The following is an 18,630-nucleotide window of genomic DNA, read 5'->3' on the forward strand; positions in this document are numbered from 1 at the left end:
TGTTTCGCTACTGTTTTACATTACTACTGCTTCCCGTAGTTGATTATGATTTAATGGTCATTTATTAATTATTAAAACTTTAGGTGATTCCTTATCGAGTACTACTTGGCGAGTCCGTGCCAGGAATTCCAAATTACTTACTTTATACGTATGTACTAATAGTATTCTAAAACCATATGTTTATTATTAAGCTTTTACCGTTATTATTTTTGACGAAGTATTGTTAATATGCTCTAGTATATAGAAATTTGACACTGATTTTGAATTTGATGACTGGCATAATGGACGCAAATTTATGTCAAGAAATGCACGGACCTGCCAAGTAGTACTCGATAAGGAATCACCTAAAGTTTTAATAATTACTAAATGACCATTAAATCATAATCACCTACGAAAAGCAGTAGTAATGTAAAACAGTAGCGAAAACATTATAGGAAATTTTGAAAATGCAATTAAAATGATGGGACAGTGCTAGATCATATAATAGGCAAACATGTACTTACTGATGTACTTGGCCTCAATAATCTAATATCAATACTTTTTATTTGAGAAATACACAGCACTTCTGTACTTGGCGTAGGTTTTTACGTAAGTGTTTTTTTGGGGGATATCATAAATTTTTGTTGCTCAACGGGACATAGAAGCTCTAAGCACTGAAATCTATATTTTCACAGATATAAAATGTTAATGCATTATGATGTCGCTAATCCGAAAAATATATTGCGTTGTCGAAAATGTTTAGTGGCATATAAATATAATTTGTAAGTCCCTTAGAAATGCATACAGATATATACAAATTTTTAAAGAAAATGTAATCTAGAATGCATATAAACGCCGTTACTGGTGTCCAGCTTGTTGAAGCCGCGTGGTAAACGTAAGAGAGAAGAGTGTACTGGATTATTTACAGACCTCAGGCCGTGCGACGAACATAAAGGATACTATAGTTTGAGCGAAGCGCCAGAGTGTCGCTCGTTGCACACTTTTCTAGAACGCTGTGGACTTCTACGTCCGACACCTAGATACAAGAAACTACGGAGCGGAACACCTGGACACCCTGGACTTCCACGCCCGACCCCTAGATACAAGAAACTACGGAGCGGAACACCTGGACACAAGGCTTTTCCTTGTGAGTAGCAACCATAATTACAAAAGAAATTCGGCCTTTTTATGTTCAACGTTTGAGGCGAAATAAAATTTTGTCACGATCAAAAAGATCCTTAAAATTAACAACTTACACGTCATATAATTTCATATGTCCATCGTCGGATGCCGTGAGAAGTAATTGTGAATCAGGTGAAAAACATAAAGATCTAATTGGCATCGCATGACCTGTAAAAAGTGAAAGTCTTGACAGAAATGTTCACGTAAAAATGTAGTAACTGTATATGTATATACAGGGTGTTCCGAAACTACCTGACCCGGTGGGTATGGTGGTGTTCGGGAGGCTTCACTGATCACGAAAATGACCTTCTTTTTGTCCGGAAGGTCATTTTCGTGATCAGTGAAGCCTCCCGAACACCACCATACCCACCGGGTCAGGTAGTTTCGGAACACCCTGTATATATGTATATGTACATCCATACTCATTTAGAGAATGATTCGCCGCTTCGTAGTAACAATGCTACCGATGACAATCAGCGCGTCGCGACGCATTCGTCGTGGTTTTTCACTAAAAGAAATCTGTGATTTCTGATTAAAAAAATATTTTGAGAAAAAAAATAAAAATTATCCCTCAAAATGACACACTCGGTAACGCGCGAGTAAATGGTCCAGTTGCTCGGCACGCCTCCCTCTGATAGGTCAACTCTGACCTGCTCCCATTTAAAAACTATGACCTTCCGGACAAAAAGAAGGTCATTTTCATGATCAGTGAAGCCTCCCGAACACCGCCATACCCACCGGGTCAGGTAGTTTCGGAACACCCTGTATATTTATTTATAATTTCACCTTCTAACGTTCGTAGTACTTTTCCATAAGCGACGTCAAATATATTAATAATTCCATCTATTGCACCGCTTGCAATGTATTTACCATCAGGACTCTGGATTAACATACAAAACATTATATTACACAAGAATCACTTTAATTTTCCCTAAAATCACAGTTTAATTCAAATATCGTTGAGACCAGCATTATAGTTTTCAGAAAATATTAATGTGATGGCATCTTCAGAATTAGCAAGACTTTTATAATATTACATGTCTACTTTAACTTCTTTTGTGAAACATATTAGGAAAATACTTAAGGGGAGGAATGGAACACGCTATGTGTATGGATGAGCCGTTACATGGACGAGGTTGGGAGCGAGGGAAATTCACACCCAAAAATCTCGCGATTGGTTATACGAAAGCAATTTCCAATGATATTGTGTAAAGTTCATAGATGTAAAACTTTCCCTGCATGCCCCCTTTCCTATTTCCATGGGTAGCTCTATGCAACAGTACGATGAGTGTTGACTAGTCCAAGTGGCACATATTCATTTTTGATATCTTTAAGTCACCTTCTTACAAGTTAACTTTTCGGTTAGTCGAATAGTTGATAAACAAATAACAAAAGCAATTATGAAAAAAACTTAACTTTAAAGAGATATCAAAAGTATACCAAAATAATGTTGGTGAAATAGCATACTAAAAAAGTTATTGAAATGACATTATAAAGGATCGTCATAATAGATAATATTTTAAAGACAACCAAAAGTCATCAATTTTATGATTAAATGTTGTCTATGTAACACTTTTTTGGGATGACAGAAAAGTTGTCAAAAGATTGACAAATAGTTATCTTTTTGAAATATTCCAAAAGCTATTTTTTGCGGGAAGGGGATGACGTTAGATATTTATTTTGTAATGAAAAAAATAACTTTTATAATACTGAAAATCTACTGTTAATGTTCTTCGAATGTCTTTAAGACATCAATAAGTTGTCTTTGTGCCACTTGAGAGGGAACACCAAAAACATTGTCCAGTCGCCATGACAGATACGTAGGCGGTTATTTTCGGTATTCAGTTATATTTTATATATTGTCTAAAAAATAATTTCAAAATTCGGCTTTGTAAGGAAAGACATTTTATCGGAAGGCTTCAATTTTGTGTAATTGATGAACAGTGCTTTTTGTGAAGATTTTTGGATGCAAAGTTTCCCCCTTTCCAGCCTCATAAGTGCCCTAATTACTATTTGCTAGTATTAAATAAATCTTTTAAAATATTACTTAATATATTTTTATATTTGATTACTATTTCAGTTGTGGGTTGATTGTTGCAAAAGTGGTCTCAAAATGCTTGTTCATATTGCGGAATATAAACTGAATTCCAGTTTGGGAAAGAATCTCTGACAAAATCTTGATATTTACAAATTTCGTTTACACTTTACTCGGGTTGGGCAGCTACCCAAGCGCCGCTTGCGTTACTGTTGCTTGCAGCAGTAGGTCGTGCCAGGTACAGTCGTACAGCTAGGCGGAAGTTTCCGATGTACTGACAACTGCCAGAGGCAACAGGAATACAAGGGGAGCAGCCCAGTTCTACACGGAATAACTCTACGTGGTTAATTCTACACCAAACACGGGGAAATTACGATTTCCGTTCCCTTGATTTCACAATTGTTTATTGTAATTGTAAGGAAAGACATTTTATCGGAAGGCTTCAATTTTGTGTAATTGATGAACAGTGCTTTTTGTGAAGATTTTATGTTTTATGAGAAAAAAAATATATATGAGGCTCATTGCACTAACTGCTGTAGTTTTCGAGATATGCAGTGTTAAAGTCACAAATAAATAATACTAACTTTTAAATAATACTTTGGTTTCCAAAGCGTTTTTTAGTCGGACAGTTGTTCTTGGTATCATCTTTGACTTGGAAAAGATTAGTCCAATAATTATTATGTTAGCACCTTTAGTTTAAAAATAGAGCAATTTCAAACCAGTGTTCTACATTGTTACTAATCCTAATGGTATTCAGTTAAAAAAAAATTGTTGGCGAGCGAGTCCAACATATTATTCTAAGACTGTGATGGGCCACACCATTTCTAATCATTCATTTAGGTTCAAGGATCAGTTGCTTTCGCTAGTGTAAATTGCAATTTAAAACATTCCATGTCACGGAAATTAAAGCGGTTAGCACAATGAGCCGCATACACTATTTTGTTCCTCGTAAAAAATACAACCATAAACAATTATCAAATCAAGCGGTCCGAGAAATCGTGATCTCACATTACTCTGTGTAGAATCGGGTAGTCTAGAATTATATTTTACTATTAACAACCATGTACAGTTGTCTCGTGTAGAGATGGGTGCTACTCAGCGAATATAACCGGCGTTCTGGTAAATAATAGCGATCCCTGTAGACGCATGATAATGAGAGGTCCACATTTGCCTTAAGAACATTGGAATATTTTGCTTAACCTTGATGCAGAAAAATTTCAAATATACATCATATAAACTAAATAATTCATTACGATGATTAAAAAAAATAAAACACTTACGTAAGCCACACTCAAAGTAAACTTTCCACCTCTAGTATCCAATGTTTGTTCTTGTTTACCACTTTCAGTACCATATAAGTGTATTTTGCCAGCATGACTTCCTGATACAATAAATTTATCATCTGGTGAAAAAACCACTGTCCAGATATCCACAGGTCCTACTTCAATATTAGATATTTTCTCTCCAGTTGCCAAATTCCATAACCTTAGACTAGAGTCAAGTGAACTAGAAGCACATTCTGAAAATCAATTCGAGATAAAGAATTACTGAGAAGTATATGCATAATTGTAATAATGTAAACTAAAAACTTTAAGTTATTGTTAACAGGAATTTTTCTTTTAGCCAGTAGCCATGAATTACCATGATATCGGATATACAGAGTCTCTCAGTACAGAGATTAAGAGAGAATCCAGTATTGAGTGTGCATAAAATCACTCTTTTAGAGTTGATCTAATTGTTACTGCAAACTGTTTGTTCCATATTTCCACAGTATTTATTAAAAACAGTAAACTGTTGCAGACTATACCATAATACATGAATTATACGTGTTATGGCCATACGTTTTATTTATTGTATCTATTGTTTTTCAATTGATGAAAGTGTTGATTTATTGTACATGAAGAACATGTTTTGGATTCGTTCCCTCAGGATATTCACCAAGCAGTCATATAAACGACAAAGACTTCTACAACATTATAGTTCCTTTAGAGAACTTCATCATATTTTACTAAAAAATAACAATTATCTTTATTTATTTCGCCACATGGTTGACATCCTCAAGGAAATTCTGCAAAATATGATCTTCATGTATAATTAAACAATGCTTTCATCAATTGAACAACGTGCCATGACCATCACTAAACTTAGAATTTATAAGTTAAGGAATAATCTTCGACAGTTTGCCACTTGCAACTAATACAATGGAAATGTGAAATGGACAGCAAAGGAGGTAGCAAGACCATGTAATTGATGGTGAATTGAATTGTTACTTATTCAAAGATATATCCTTTTTTTACACATTTAAATACTATATAGCTAATACATACAGTTGTTTGGAAGTATTACATCAAATAAAGTGATTCCATCCGAATACTACAGTAAACTCTTAATCAAGTACAATGTTTCTGAATAACCTGCTATATAATATATAAATGAATTTATAGTAAGAAAAGTAAAACCATATGACTTACTCGATCCATCGGAATTTATAGCTACAGATACTACTCCAAGTGAATGACCTGAAGGTTTGTATTTCAATTTTAAATTTGAATCTTTCTGCTCCCATACTTTCACAGAATCATCTACTGAACCAGTCACTATGTACTCAAGTGATTCTCTTTGACCAGAATGTATAGAATCTCTGTAAATACGATGTTATTATTAATAATATATAATAAAGAATGATTTGTATACATTATATTTTTTCAACCTGGAGTCCTCATTATTGGGTTCAGAATTTTTCTGTTCTTTTAAACAGCCCCATGCACATGTCCAAATGCTGTCTTCATGAGCATTTTCAGTTTTATGCACTAAGGAGTACTGAAACAATATTAATAAAATATGTATAAACGTAAAAAATTAATGCAGACTCGAAAATACCGGCCTTCCTTCACATTAACGGAAAATCTGCTCCAATAATCTTTACCAATATGAGAAAAGCTTACCATCCTTATAAAATAAGAAAAATATCGGTCGATAGGATATATTTATTATTTGCATATGGTTAAAAATATTATTCACATTACACTGCATTACACGCCATGTTTGGATTTTCTTAACTAGTTGCGCATACACACAACGCCACTGAAGTATAGGTACACTGGAACGCGACACCTATATTTGAAGGTAACCCGGCGAGCGCACGACTGTCTCACTCACCTCGTGTACGAGGTTGTCACACGATCTATTTCAAATCGTTTCTCTATGTTCACTTCACTCTATCTTCAAACGGTTACTTCACGCCAGTCTCAAAAGTTTACAGAGACGCTTGTGGTGAAATTTAGAACCCGATCTAAGTCAAATTTCGTCAACCACAATTTTGTCCGTTAGGAGCACGAACTCAAATGAGAAAATTGACAAAACCTGGCACTAATATTTACCACATTACATTTTCTTTCTGTACCACTAGCGTCGCTAGTTTCCTTTTTGTACTGACGTGAAAATAGCATAATAAATGCAAGTGAAGTAAGCAGGTACTGGCAGAGATGAGTAGGGAGATTGCCAATGAGCCTGTTTTTGGTGAAGGCAATCTTTCTCTGGTTTCGGCGCGCCACCTTAGCGGAGGGCCCTCGAAGCAGTTCCACGTTTTTGATTGGTCGTGTATATATAGTAATACTACGCGTGATAATCTGGAGCTGTGTTTTGGCGCGTCGACGCGCCACCTGAACGAGACTCTCGACCTAGTTCCACGTTTTTGATTGGTCGTGTATATATAGTAATACTACGCGTGATAATCTGGAGCTGTGTTTTGGCGCGTCGACGCGCCACCTGAACGAGACTCTCGACCTAGTTCCACGTTTTTGATTGGTCGTGTATATATAGTAATACTACGCGTGATAATCTGGAGCTGTGTTTTGGCGCGTCGACGCGCCACCTGAACGAGACTCTCGACCTAGTTCCACGTTTTTGATTGGTCGTGTATATATAGTAATACTACGCGTGATAATCTGGAGCTGTGTTTTGGCGCGTCGACGCGCCACCTGAACGAGACTCTCGACCTAGTTCCACGTTTTTGATTGGTCGTGTATATATAGTAATACTACGCGTGATAATCTGGAGCTGTGTTTTGGCGCGTCGACGCGCCACCTGAACGAGACTCTCGACCTAGTTCCACGTTTTTGATTGGTCGTGTATATATAGTAATACTACGCGTGATAATCTGGAGCTGTGTTTTGGCGCGTCGACGCGCCACCTGAACGAGACTCTCGACCTAGTTCCACGTTTTTGATTGGTCGTGTATATATAGTAATACTACGCGTGATAATCTGGAGCTGTGTTTTGGCGCGTCGACGCGCCACCTGAACGAGACTCTCGACCTAGTTCCACGTTTTTGATTGGTCGTGTATATATAGTAATACTACGCGTGATAATCTGGAGCTGTGTTTTGGCGCGTCGACGCGCCACCTGAACGAGACTCTCGACCTAGTTCCACGTTTTTGATTGGTCGTGTATATATAGTAATACTACGCGTGATAATCTGGAGCTGTGTTTTGGCGCGTCGACGCGCCACCTGAACGAGACTCTCGACCTAGTTCCACGTTTTTGATTGGTCGTGTATATATAGTAATACTACGCGTGATAATCTGGAGCTGTGTTTTGGCGCGTCGACGCGCCACCTGAACGAGACTCTCGACCTAGTTCCACGTTTTTGATTGGTCGTGTATATATAGTAATACTACGCGTGATAATCTGGAGCTGTGTTTTGGCGCGTCGACGCGCCACCTGAACGAGACTCTCGACCTAGTTCCACGTTTTTGATTGGTCGTGTATATATAGTAATACTACGCGTGATAATCTGGAGCTGTGTTTTGGCGCGTCGACGCGCCACCTGAACGAGACTCTCGACCTAGTTCCACGTTTTTGATTGGTCGTGTATATATAGTAATACTACGCGTGATAATCTGGAGCTGTGTTTTGGCGCGTCGACGCGCCACCTGAACGAGACTCTCGACCTAGTTCCACGTTTTTGATTGGTCGTGTATATATAGTAATACTACGCGTGATAATCTGGAGCTGTGTTTTGGCGCGTCGACGCGCCACCTGAACGAGACTCTCGACCTAGTTCCACGTTTTTGATTGGTCGTGTATATATAGTAATACTACGCGTGATAATCTGGAGCTGTGTTTTGGCGCGTCGACGCGCCACCTGAACGAGACTCTCGACCTAGTTCCACGTTTTTGATTGGTCGTGTATATATAGTAATACTACGCGTGATAATCTGGAGCTGTGTTTTGGCGCGTCGACGCGCCACCTGAACGAGACTCTCGACCTAGTTCCACGTTTTTGATTGGTCGTGTATATATAGTAATACTACGCGTGATAATCTGGAGCTGTGTTTTGGCGCGTCGACGCGCCACCTGAACGAGACTCTCGACCTAGTTCCACGTTTTTGATTGGTCGTGTATATATAGTAATACTACGCGTGATAATCTGGAGCTGTGTTTTGGCGCGTCGACGCGCCACCTGAACGAGACTCTCGACCTAGTTCCACGTTTTTGATTGGTCGTGTATATATAGTAATACTACGCGTGATAATCTGGAGCTGTGTTTTGGCGCGTCGACGCGCCACCTGAACGAGACTCTCGACCTAGTTCCACGTTTTTGATTGGTCGTGTATATATAGTAATACTACGCGTGATAATCTGGAGCTGTGTTTTGGCGCGTCGACGCGCCACCTGAACGAGACTCTCGACCTAGTTCCACGTTTTTGATTGGTCGTGTATATATAGTAATACTACGCGTGATAATCTGGAGCTGTGTTTTGGCGCGTCGACGCGCCACCTGAACGAGACTCTCGACCTAGTTCCACGTTTTTGATTGGTCGTGTATATATAGTAATACTACGCGTGATAATCTGGAGCTGTGTTTTGGCGCGTCGACGCGCCACCTGAACGAGACTCTCGACCTAGTTCCACGTTTTTGATTGGTCGTGTATATATAGTAATACTACGCGTGATAATCTGGAGCTGTGTTTTGGCGCGTCGACGCGCCACCTGAACGAGACTCTCGACCTAGTTCCACGTTTTTGATTGGTCGTGTATATATAGTAATACTACGCGTGATAATCTGGAGCTGTGTTTTGGCGCGTCGACGCGCCACCTGAACGAGACTCTCGACCTAGTTCCACGTTTTTGATTGGTCGTGTATATATAGTAATACTACGCGTGATAATCTGGAGCTGTGTTTTGGCGCGTCGACGCGCCACCTGAACGAGACTCTCGACCTAGTTCCACGTTTTTGATTGGTCGTGTATATATAGTAATACTACGCGTGATAATCTGGAGCTGTGTTTTGGCGCGTCGACGCGCCACCTGAACGAGACTCTCGACCTAGTTCCACGTTTTTGATTGGTCGTGTATATATAGTAATACTACGCGTGATAATCTGGAGCTGTGTTTTGGCGCGTCGACGCGCCACCTGAACGAGACTCTCGACCTAGTTCCACGTTTTTGATTGGTCGTGTATATATAGTAATACTACGCGTGATAATCTGGAGCTGTGTTTTGGCGCGTCGACGCGCCAAAACACAGCTCCAGATTATCACGCGTAGTATTACTATATATACACGACCAATCAAAAACGTGGAACTGCTTCGAGGGCCCTCCGCTAAGGTGGCGCGCCGAAACCAAAGAAAAATTGCGATCACCAACAACAGGCTCATTGGCAATCTCCCTACTCATCTCTGGTAAGACCGTGCCTAAAACCATAGCGTTGTGCATCTCCCCACTCATCTCTGTTGTGCATCTCCCCACTCATCTCTGCTCCCTACTCATCTCTGTACGTATATTTCAGTGCTCCCTACTGATCTCTGATGTATTGAGTGGCGTTGAAGAAAACGGGGTTTAGTGGTTAGGAAATTGAAGACTACACCCAGGATTTGTATGTGTGAATTCTTCCAAAACCTACGCATTTTTCTGATTTGTATTGGACCGTCGTAAACAATCAGCGTATTCGTTAAGGACTTCAAGTATACAGGAATTCGTTCTTTCGGCAGATGATCCATGATCATATGAGAACATACGGTTCATTGCAAAAGCATGGTAAGTAATTTCTTGTGAAGTTATATGTTTTTACTTCTTCCATTTGAAGGTTAATATGTCCACCTCAGAGTATATAACAGTTGTTTAAGACCACAATAATACAGCTGTAAATGCTTTTTATGATAATTGTTGTTAAATGATGCTTTACACATAAGATCATTGGATGCTTTTACGATTTTATTAGATTTGCTTAATGTATTTCCCATTCTCTCTATTTATCCATTTCTCCTCAAGAACTGGGTTCAGCATCATCAGCAGGTTTGTCTTAACCCTTATATGCATGATTTATAATGTAAGCAAGCAGATTCTATAGTAAATGCATACAGTTGCAGATTTACAACATCAAAATAAACAAAATTTCCAATAAAATCTAAAACAATTTTTCAAAACTAATATCTGTACCAAAAAACAGATGAGTTATCACATAAAAATATTATATTATTGAATGTACTTACCTTAGACTTTTGGTTTATTACACAGCAAAACAAAACTGCAACTCTGATATTCAATAAATTTCTAAGAATCTTCACTTTGTCAAAGCAAAAGTGACATTTGACATTCACAAAAGAAAAATAGGTGTTACTACTCGATAAAATATATTACTGTGGTCGTGATAATTCTATAACGGCATGCATTGAGCACATATTGATGAGTTTGAGGTCATTTGAATAGTATATTGCAATTTGACAGCAACATGCATTTAAAGGTTAAGCATTTTTTATTTGCACTTGTTTAAAGGTTTAGTTCAATTTTATTTCATGTTATTCTAATAATAAATCTTTCAGTTTTGTCATAGTTCTTTAATTGATAAAGGTCCTCTTTCTTTGGCTCATAATGAATTGTTTTCAAGTTTTATACAATAAGATATTATCCACTAGAGCTTGTAGTAAGATGAAAATCACGTTTTTTTTTCAGTTTTTTTGCACAAAAAAGATATTAAGGGGGTATATACACCTGGCAGGGTCCAAAAAATCAATTTTTCAATTTTTACATTTTCTCCAAGTGTTATATGTTAAGAATGTCTGGTGAGAAATTTAAGTAAAAATTCCAAAAAATGACAAAGTTATAGCCCAAATAGTACATGCGTTCGTAGGACCGGCGCCGCGCCGTGTCGGGTCATACAGGTAGTACGGCGCCGTCCATTCGGTCTTATTGTGCCTATTGTGTTTTTTTTTTGTATATCAGTATTTTATTGGTCCTGCATAGCCTGTCTGGGTTGACTACTTTAAACATAACGGTTATCCTGACAGAAATTTTGCGTGCTTCGTCAGTAGCTTTCCGTCCGTGTAGCTGTGCCATAGAGCAAGTATCGAAGCCTTCATTTGTGAATAAAAGTATACAGGAGTAAAGGTGGAAAGAAGTAAAGGTTCTCGAGAAAGTCACAAATCGAGTGAATTGCAGAGGGTCGCAAAAAAAAAAAGAAAATGGCGCCTAAAAATCGATACGACGCAAAAAGAACGGAATCGAATGTTAGTACCAGTGCCAAAAAATTGAAGACTACACGAGATGTTCCAGTGCCAGAAGACCTAGGTAGACGATATGGGCGTACCTTCCACTTCGGAGAACCTATATTATGGACCTGGTATTGATGACTTTGTGTAAGTTAAACAAATTTCATGATTTATCCATCGACCAATTTTCAACAAAGTTTTTCAAATCGGTACCCAAAATATCTCGAAAACCACTGAACCGATTAACTTGAAATTTGTTGTGGTTATCTTATACATAATTATATAGTCTTTGTCATAGGATTTTTTCCCCGATTCTTAGTTTTTTTTTTCTTGGCAAAATATGAACGAATTTTTGCATGAAAATGGCTAGATTGAGTTCAAGCGTCCGCCATTTTGTCAAAAATTGATATTCTTAAAATTAAGTATGACAAAGATAAGATAATAGTATCTATTTTAATATCCTGTTTGATTTTTTTGTTTCAGATGATTTGGACGAAACGCCAGTGGATACCGAAATGGCCGATTTTTTTACGACAGTCCGTAGACGACATCACTACTCCGTCAATTTGCAACATTTTTAAATAAAAAAAAAATTAAAAACGTTCTTGAAAGTGTATATTTTTAATTAGAAAAAGCCCCGACCCGATAGTTCCAATAGTTTCCGTGAAAAAAATTCTCGAAAATTACCTTTTTTTTTTCGTTTTCAGATGTATATTCCCCCTTAAAAATCAAAATTTTAACTTCGTAGAGCGTTAGTTTCTAGGAATATATATGTAGAATATGTGATTTAAATTTCATAAGGATCAGTCAAGTAGTTTTTGAGATCTCGTGGAGACCAATTTCAAAAATGGTGTTTCGAGAAAATCGCGTTCAAAGTTTTTTTTAAATGAAAAATCATGAAAAATGCTTACCTACAATTAATCTGCAATGCCTGCATCATCACAATCACAATCTTTACACTTTACATACTTTTGTAATAAACATACCTTGAAAAAGTTCAAGATATTATATCCTGACGTTTGTTCGATGTGCACATCGAAACTCGTATTTCTTGATTTCTTCAATTTTTAGGCTGATTTACTTGATGTTGTTCGTACAAATTCTGAGCGTATACTGCTTTGAAACAGTGCTCAACTATACTTATAACGGTTAGATTTCAAAAATATACCTGACAGTACATCATATACAATAAAGGAGCAGCTGTTACAGTAAATAAAAGTATAAAAGGGGGCTTACAAGGGGATGGTGCGACGTTGGTTACACGGATTTCGGAGTTCTTTTGGGGTAGGAAAGTACTTAGTAGTAACAATCTACGGGCCAATCGGCAGGAACCAACGCGGAGCCGTTTTGGAAAAAAACTGGTTTGAAAAACGCAGCAGTTCATATACCTGCACCGTTGCTAATATTTTCGAGAAGGCGGCGTAGCTCGGTGGCAGCGCGCCTGACTACCACCTGAGCGGCCAGGGTTCGATTCTCGACCACAAATAGATTTTTTTGCCGCCAAATTGATTGAAGAAAGAGTTATATTTGTAAATGAAAACGAAATATGCTTTCTTCTGTCGCTTTCCAAAAACATTGTAAGTGCGACGACGTTGCATTCATAACATGTGCGTGGTTTGAAAACAATTTATGTTTTTCATGCTTTTATGATAACTACTATCCGAATAGATGCAATGGCTGTACAGAAAACAACAGTGATAGCGACTAATAAACAATAATTGTAAACCAAAATACCCTGTGAATCTTTATAACATTTTGTAATAAATTAGTGTTTGATAATGAAAAATAATAGTGTTCCAATCCACTCATTTCGTACGTAAATTGATAAAATTGTTGATAGATAAATATGGGCTGTTGGGTAGTAAAAAAATGAATTAATATTAAAAAAAAATCTATTTGCGGTCGGCAATTGAACCCTGGCCTCTCGGGTGGTAGTCAGGCGCGCTGGCACCGAGTTACGCCGCCTTCTCGAAAATATTAGCAACGGTGCAGGTATATGAAGAGTGCTGCGATTTTCAAATCGGTTATTTTCGAAAACGGATCCGCGTTAGGTCCTGCCGATTGGCCTGTGGATTGTTATTACAAAGTACTTTCCTACCCCAAAAGAACTCCGAAATCCGTGTGACCAACGTCGCGCCCTCCCCTTGTTAGACCGACGGAAAGCATGTAGGCGCGCTCGGCGCTCAGGTACGCGCGCTAAGGTACTTATGTAAAGGACGCTGAAAAATATACTTACACTGCTCCGATCGTTTTGAAATTTTTACTCAACCATATTACATGTATTGTGTAAAATTCGCAATCAAGCCTCGTCGGGAGATGACTGAGCGGAGACAGACCGGCGCACAACTTACGCGATTCCTTCGCGTTCCAGGCAACCCGGGGCTAACACATACTAAACTCAAAATACCTACGGTATTGTTGGGTGCCAGGTTCCAAAACGGAAACCACGTATACTTCAGTTCGATTCGTTCGTTCGTGCCTCCATTGGTTAACTCAGCTCAGCGGAAATGTCGGGGATCTTCGAGAGTAAGGACCACTCCAATAAAATAATACTTCGGCTGTTTGGGTCAACAATAACAAAATCGATCATGCGTCAACTTCGGACGCGACCACGCGGGTACAAAAAAAATCCAACTAACAATTTTGACAAATAAATAACGGACCCAATAAGATCGCAACTAAAACAATAAAGTCACTCATCTAAGTTGTGAGGGTCTAAAACCAAAAATGATGACAATATCAATTTTATAACTCGTATCATAATATATTCCTACGAACATTTCGCAATCTATTCCGCGCAGTCAAATTCACACACGTCAATAACTACGGTCGTACATACCGACGGAAATTTCACAAGTTGTGGAAAAATTAACCTCCCTCGGCGGAGGCGGCGATAATCTTCGACATTAATAAATACTTTCGTATGATGTGATACATTTCGACTTTTCCGAAATTCCATACTGAGACGTTTCGTGATTTTGGAGCCTTAGGAATCACGAGACTTTTTGTAGGGTTTGTGCACTGGACAGGCGTCTTCAGAAACAATTAGACACTGGAGTTTTTAAAATAAAAAGATAATGATATATTGTCCTATAAATTACAGACTAGGTATCCTTAATAATCTATTTTGTTTCTCTCACACGCATTCACACACTTTATAATTGTCTCTCGTTTGATACTCGTACCGTAGGCGACAAGAAGTGTTTTTGTTTACGTGTCTCTATTATCCTTTTGGAATGGAAAGAGGTAGCTGGAGCCACAATACAGCAGATTGTACAATGCGTCCAAAGACTGTGGGCCAGCTGTTGATACGGATGATAATGATTCAGTACCACAAGGAGATCACAATGAACCACGTTTGCTGAATCCCTTATTTTGAAGATAGGTCAGGCTCAGACAGCTACTAATCACAATGATATTGGGAGCTGAGCTTTTTAAGGAATGTGGTTGTTATGTTGTGGTCGATTTCTGACAGCTACAGCACAATGCTTTCGATGCAGAATATCTACAAGGATGGCAGATTTCCTGATACAGAGTGGAGACACAATACTTTCCAAGATCAGGAACTGCCGAGGATGAGTTCCCACAGTTTGCAGTACAATACTGTTCACTGGTTCGTTCTGGAATAGAGGACTGGTTTTCTCCTAGCTTCCTAATAATTTGTACTTTACAAATCTTTACTTGCTTCTTGTCGTCTTGTGGTTTATAAGGGTCTGGTTGATTCGTCTAGACAGACACGACAGATTCTCCTATCGAGGAAGCCGCTGCTTATATCCTCGATAGGAATACGTTAAATCTAGTGGGGATAACGATTTTTATCCTCCCGAGGTGTTGACGTCGCTTTTTGGATTCAATATTTTGATTTATTACTTGATTTGACTAATTGGATATAGCGTCTGGGCACTTGTTTGTTTTGATTTCAGTCGGTCGACTGTCTTTCAGATTATAAGAGAATTAAATGTAATAATTTCTAATATTATTTCCTCATGACTGTCGCTGTGACTAGATTCAAGGGAATTACGCAATATTAGAGATTTAAAGGTCCTATATTCCCTTTCCTTTATCGGCGTCGCTGTCAGAGGTCGATAGGATTATTGAGGAATTCTAGGATTTGAGGAGTTCTCTCAGATACTGTTATGCATATCCACAGTGCGCTATACACTCTTATGTGGGGCTCTTGACGAATCCATCATCGAGAATGGATGATTAGGAAGGAAAAAGGATGGAGGATAGAGGGGTATAAGGGTGGAACGTTACAATACATACGTTCGAACATTTCGCTATATTTTCGACATTTCAAATTCAATACAAACTTCCGGACATTTCGAGATCTGTTTCAATCACATACTATCTCAATATCTGAGTCGATTCTACAATCTAACGCGATCTAATCGCGATACTTTGAAAATACGACCTCAAGGACCGCTTCTTGCAACTCTCGGCAACACGTCCCTCACTTAAACACGATACAATGTATTTCGGAGATCAAACACTCAACTTTTGCCGTGAGAACCAATTATTCAAACACATTCATACTCGAATCGATTCACAAAACGCGCGATAAATATGTCCACTATGGGCAACACATTTACGCGAACACAGTCCTTTGTCAGTCGGCGGAATCTCGTACTCTAAACGAACGCGATTCTACAAGTGGGAACATCTCCCACGTGTTTACAGGCACAACTCAAAACGTACAAAACGTGCTTACGAGATTTCGTCGCTCACAAAAACAACAAATCGCTTACCGAAATCTCTACGTCTCTTTATTCTGGAGAAATAAGCCCGTAGACGCGGCCTCGGACAAAGTCCGGATTTTCCGCAGAGTTTAACCCCGAAAAATAACACGACTCGCGTTGTCGACAGTCCAGGTAAGAAGAAGGAATTCGCCTTCCCTTTCGTTCGTAATCGGCAGCACCGGAGACTATCATCCTCTCCGTTATTTGCAACCACTTCTGATTGGTCTTTCGGCCCCAATCAGAAATCTTCAATGTGGCACCACGCGCTATAATTCAAAATGCGTTTTCGCTATAGTTCATACAATTCGGGAACAGCGATTACAGGCTGTCCCGCGATGGCTCCGTCGTCCCATAGGAATTCGCAACGGTTCACCAGGCGTCCCCGGATTCCCAGTTCGCGAGTCTTCGTTCCTTTCGTCGATAGCGGTGGGCCTCCGTCACGGGTTGTGGTGCGTTGCAGGTGCTCCGTCCTTCGTAGGTCTCTGTCACGCGGAATGAGTAATAGCTCCCTGCTAGTTACTCGGTACACGTAGACCAGTTCATTTAGCTTGGGTGATATCGTGCGTAGAGTTGATCCAAGTCGCGAGGTAATTGGTGCGGTGAACTATAGCGCGCGCAGCTAGGGTCCCGTTGGCACTCTGACGTCACTCAGCCTTTCGTCCTCGTTTCTCCCACGCCGATGATCCCTCGCTGTTTCTTTTCGAGATTCGGCCAGCCCGCGAATACAATATTCGCGGCATGGGACATAGCAAAAACCAAACAACAAAATTAGAAATAGAAAATTCGTAACATCTTTGGCCCTTGAGGTGGTGGCATCTTGCCTGGATTATTTTTCTAATTCGCGTTTCCCCGCGTATCACTACAGTTCTCGCCGAGGACCCGACAGGGTAAAATCTACCACGTCACAGTATATACTTTGTAACGTTGTATATACGTTGTAACTTTGTACGTCTGCGCGACGGCCAGTTACATAAAAGCATAGGCGCACGGAGAGCCGTGCCGCGGACGAAAGCCGCCGAGAGAATCCCGACGGCGCCGCAGGTTCGTGGTGAGAGGAAGCCGGGGAGAGAAACCGGCAACGCCGAGTCCAAAGATCGGGCGGGCTCGCGTAAGATCGGCGCCGCCCAGAAACTGGCGGGCTGTGAGCTCCGAAAAACGAAGAGCGGACCGAGGGAAGAGTTACGCACGAGTTCGGGTGAACTCGGGATTCTTCGGGAATCGTCGGGCCGGAAGGCCGAAAAGGGGGCCACTTCGTTTTGAACCGTGTGACGGGAGTTATCGCAAGTGAAAAGCAGATTTGTGAGTTTTGGTAGAAAAGTGATTTGGACTGATTTTGAGTGAATAGACGACTTGGCATTTGCCCCCGGATTCGATTTTGGAACTGCGTGCACCACCACGAGAGAGCGAGCGAGACAGATAGAGAGAACGAGACGGGGAGCGGAAAAAAGTCAGGTACGACTAGGAAGAAGATCGAGTGCACCGAAAGCTCTGGTAAGTCCAGTTCGATTATCATTTCCGAGCGAAGCCGCGCGCCGGCCGGGGTGAAGTATCCGCTGGTGCCGCGCGGTACGCGGAGTGGGGGCTACGGATCCGCCACATGCTCACACGCGAGAAGATTGCAGCCGCCAGGGAAAGTAGAAGACGACTGCCACGACCGCGTCCCTTAATAGGATTGTATCGAGTCGTGTTCGTAAGACTGTACTCGTTTGCCTAGGATGGAATAAATGTCTATTGTTGAAATGAAATCCCACCGTGTCGATTATTTCGGAAAGGCCGACCGATTCCTGCAAAGACTCGCCGCTCTCACATTCCCCTCTACCACGTGCGAATAAGAGGGAGCGAGAAGAGCCGGTCGAGAGGACTCCCGGAAATGACGTGCCGCGGATTATAAATTAAAGGCCCGATGTGTCGGGCTGGTGCAAGGATGCACCTGGCGCCCAAGGGATTCGCGGAATGCCACGTTGGGGTCAGAGATAGAGCGCAGGGCAGGAAATGCGTTACAACTTTCGAAAAATGAAAAAAAAAAACGATTTCGCAAAATTGTCAAACTCTAATAGTCCCTTAATAACTTGGGAGTGTCTGGATGGATTTCAGTCGCAAGTGCATCACATGTTTAGAAAAATACGTTCTATATTTTCTTATATCGACAAAAAATGTTCTATTTAAAAAAACAATATAACATGCCATATCTCTAAATGCAAAT

General features: G+C 40.0%; 1 protein-coding gene and 1 long non-coding RNA gene across 4 annotated transcripts in view; one reads left to right on the plus strand and one right to left on the minus strand.

The window, feature by feature from the left end:
- LOC107273248 (WD repeat-containing protein 61) overlaps positions 1-6,349 on the minus strand; it is a 9,255-nt gene extending 2,906 nt beyond the window's left edge. Inside the window, exons 1-6 of the mRNA XM_015751248.1 lie at positions 6,142-6,349; positions 5,907-6,016; positions 5,668-5,837; positions 4,477-4,715; positions 1,948-2,041; positions 1,236-1,329 (exon numbers count right to left, since the gene is read on the minus strand). Of these exons, the coding sequence (XP_015606734.1) occupies positions 1,236-1,329; positions 1,948-2,041; positions 4,477-4,715; positions 5,668-5,837; positions 5,907-6,016; positions 6,142-6,144 (710 nt within the window). The 5' untranslated portion in view covers positions 6,145-6,349. The remainder of the gene's footprint in view (positions 1-1,235; positions 1,330-1,947; positions 2,042-4,476; positions 4,716-5,667; positions 5,838-5,906; positions 6,017-6,141) is intronic.
- Positions 6,350-9,840: 3,491 nt separating this feature from the next.
- LOC107273233 lies at positions 9,841-12,292 on the plus strand. 3 transcript variants are annotated; one of them, XR_003061524.1, is made up of 4 exons: positions 9,841-9,882; positions 9,990-10,237; positions 11,488-11,835; positions 12,172-12,292. It is a non-coding gene; the product is annotated as an uncharacterized LOC107273233 (long non-coding RNA). The 3 variants fall into 3 exon arrangements; XR_001539178.2 differs by lacking the exon at positions 9,841-9,882 and having other exon boundaries at positions 9,893-10,237; positions 11,153-11,835; XR_003061523.1 differs by lacking the exon at positions 9,841-9,882 and having other exon boundaries at positions 9,893-10,237.
- Positions 12,293-18,630: the final 6,338 nt, after the last annotated feature.

Source organism: Cephus cinctus, unplaced genomic scaffold (genome assembly GCF_000341935.2).
Source record: "Cephus cinctus unplaced genomic scaffold, Ccin1 Ccin1_scaffold0088, whole genome shotgun sequence".
NCBI lineage: Eukaryota > Metazoa > Arthropoda > Insecta > Hymenoptera > Cephidae > Cephus > Cephus cinctus.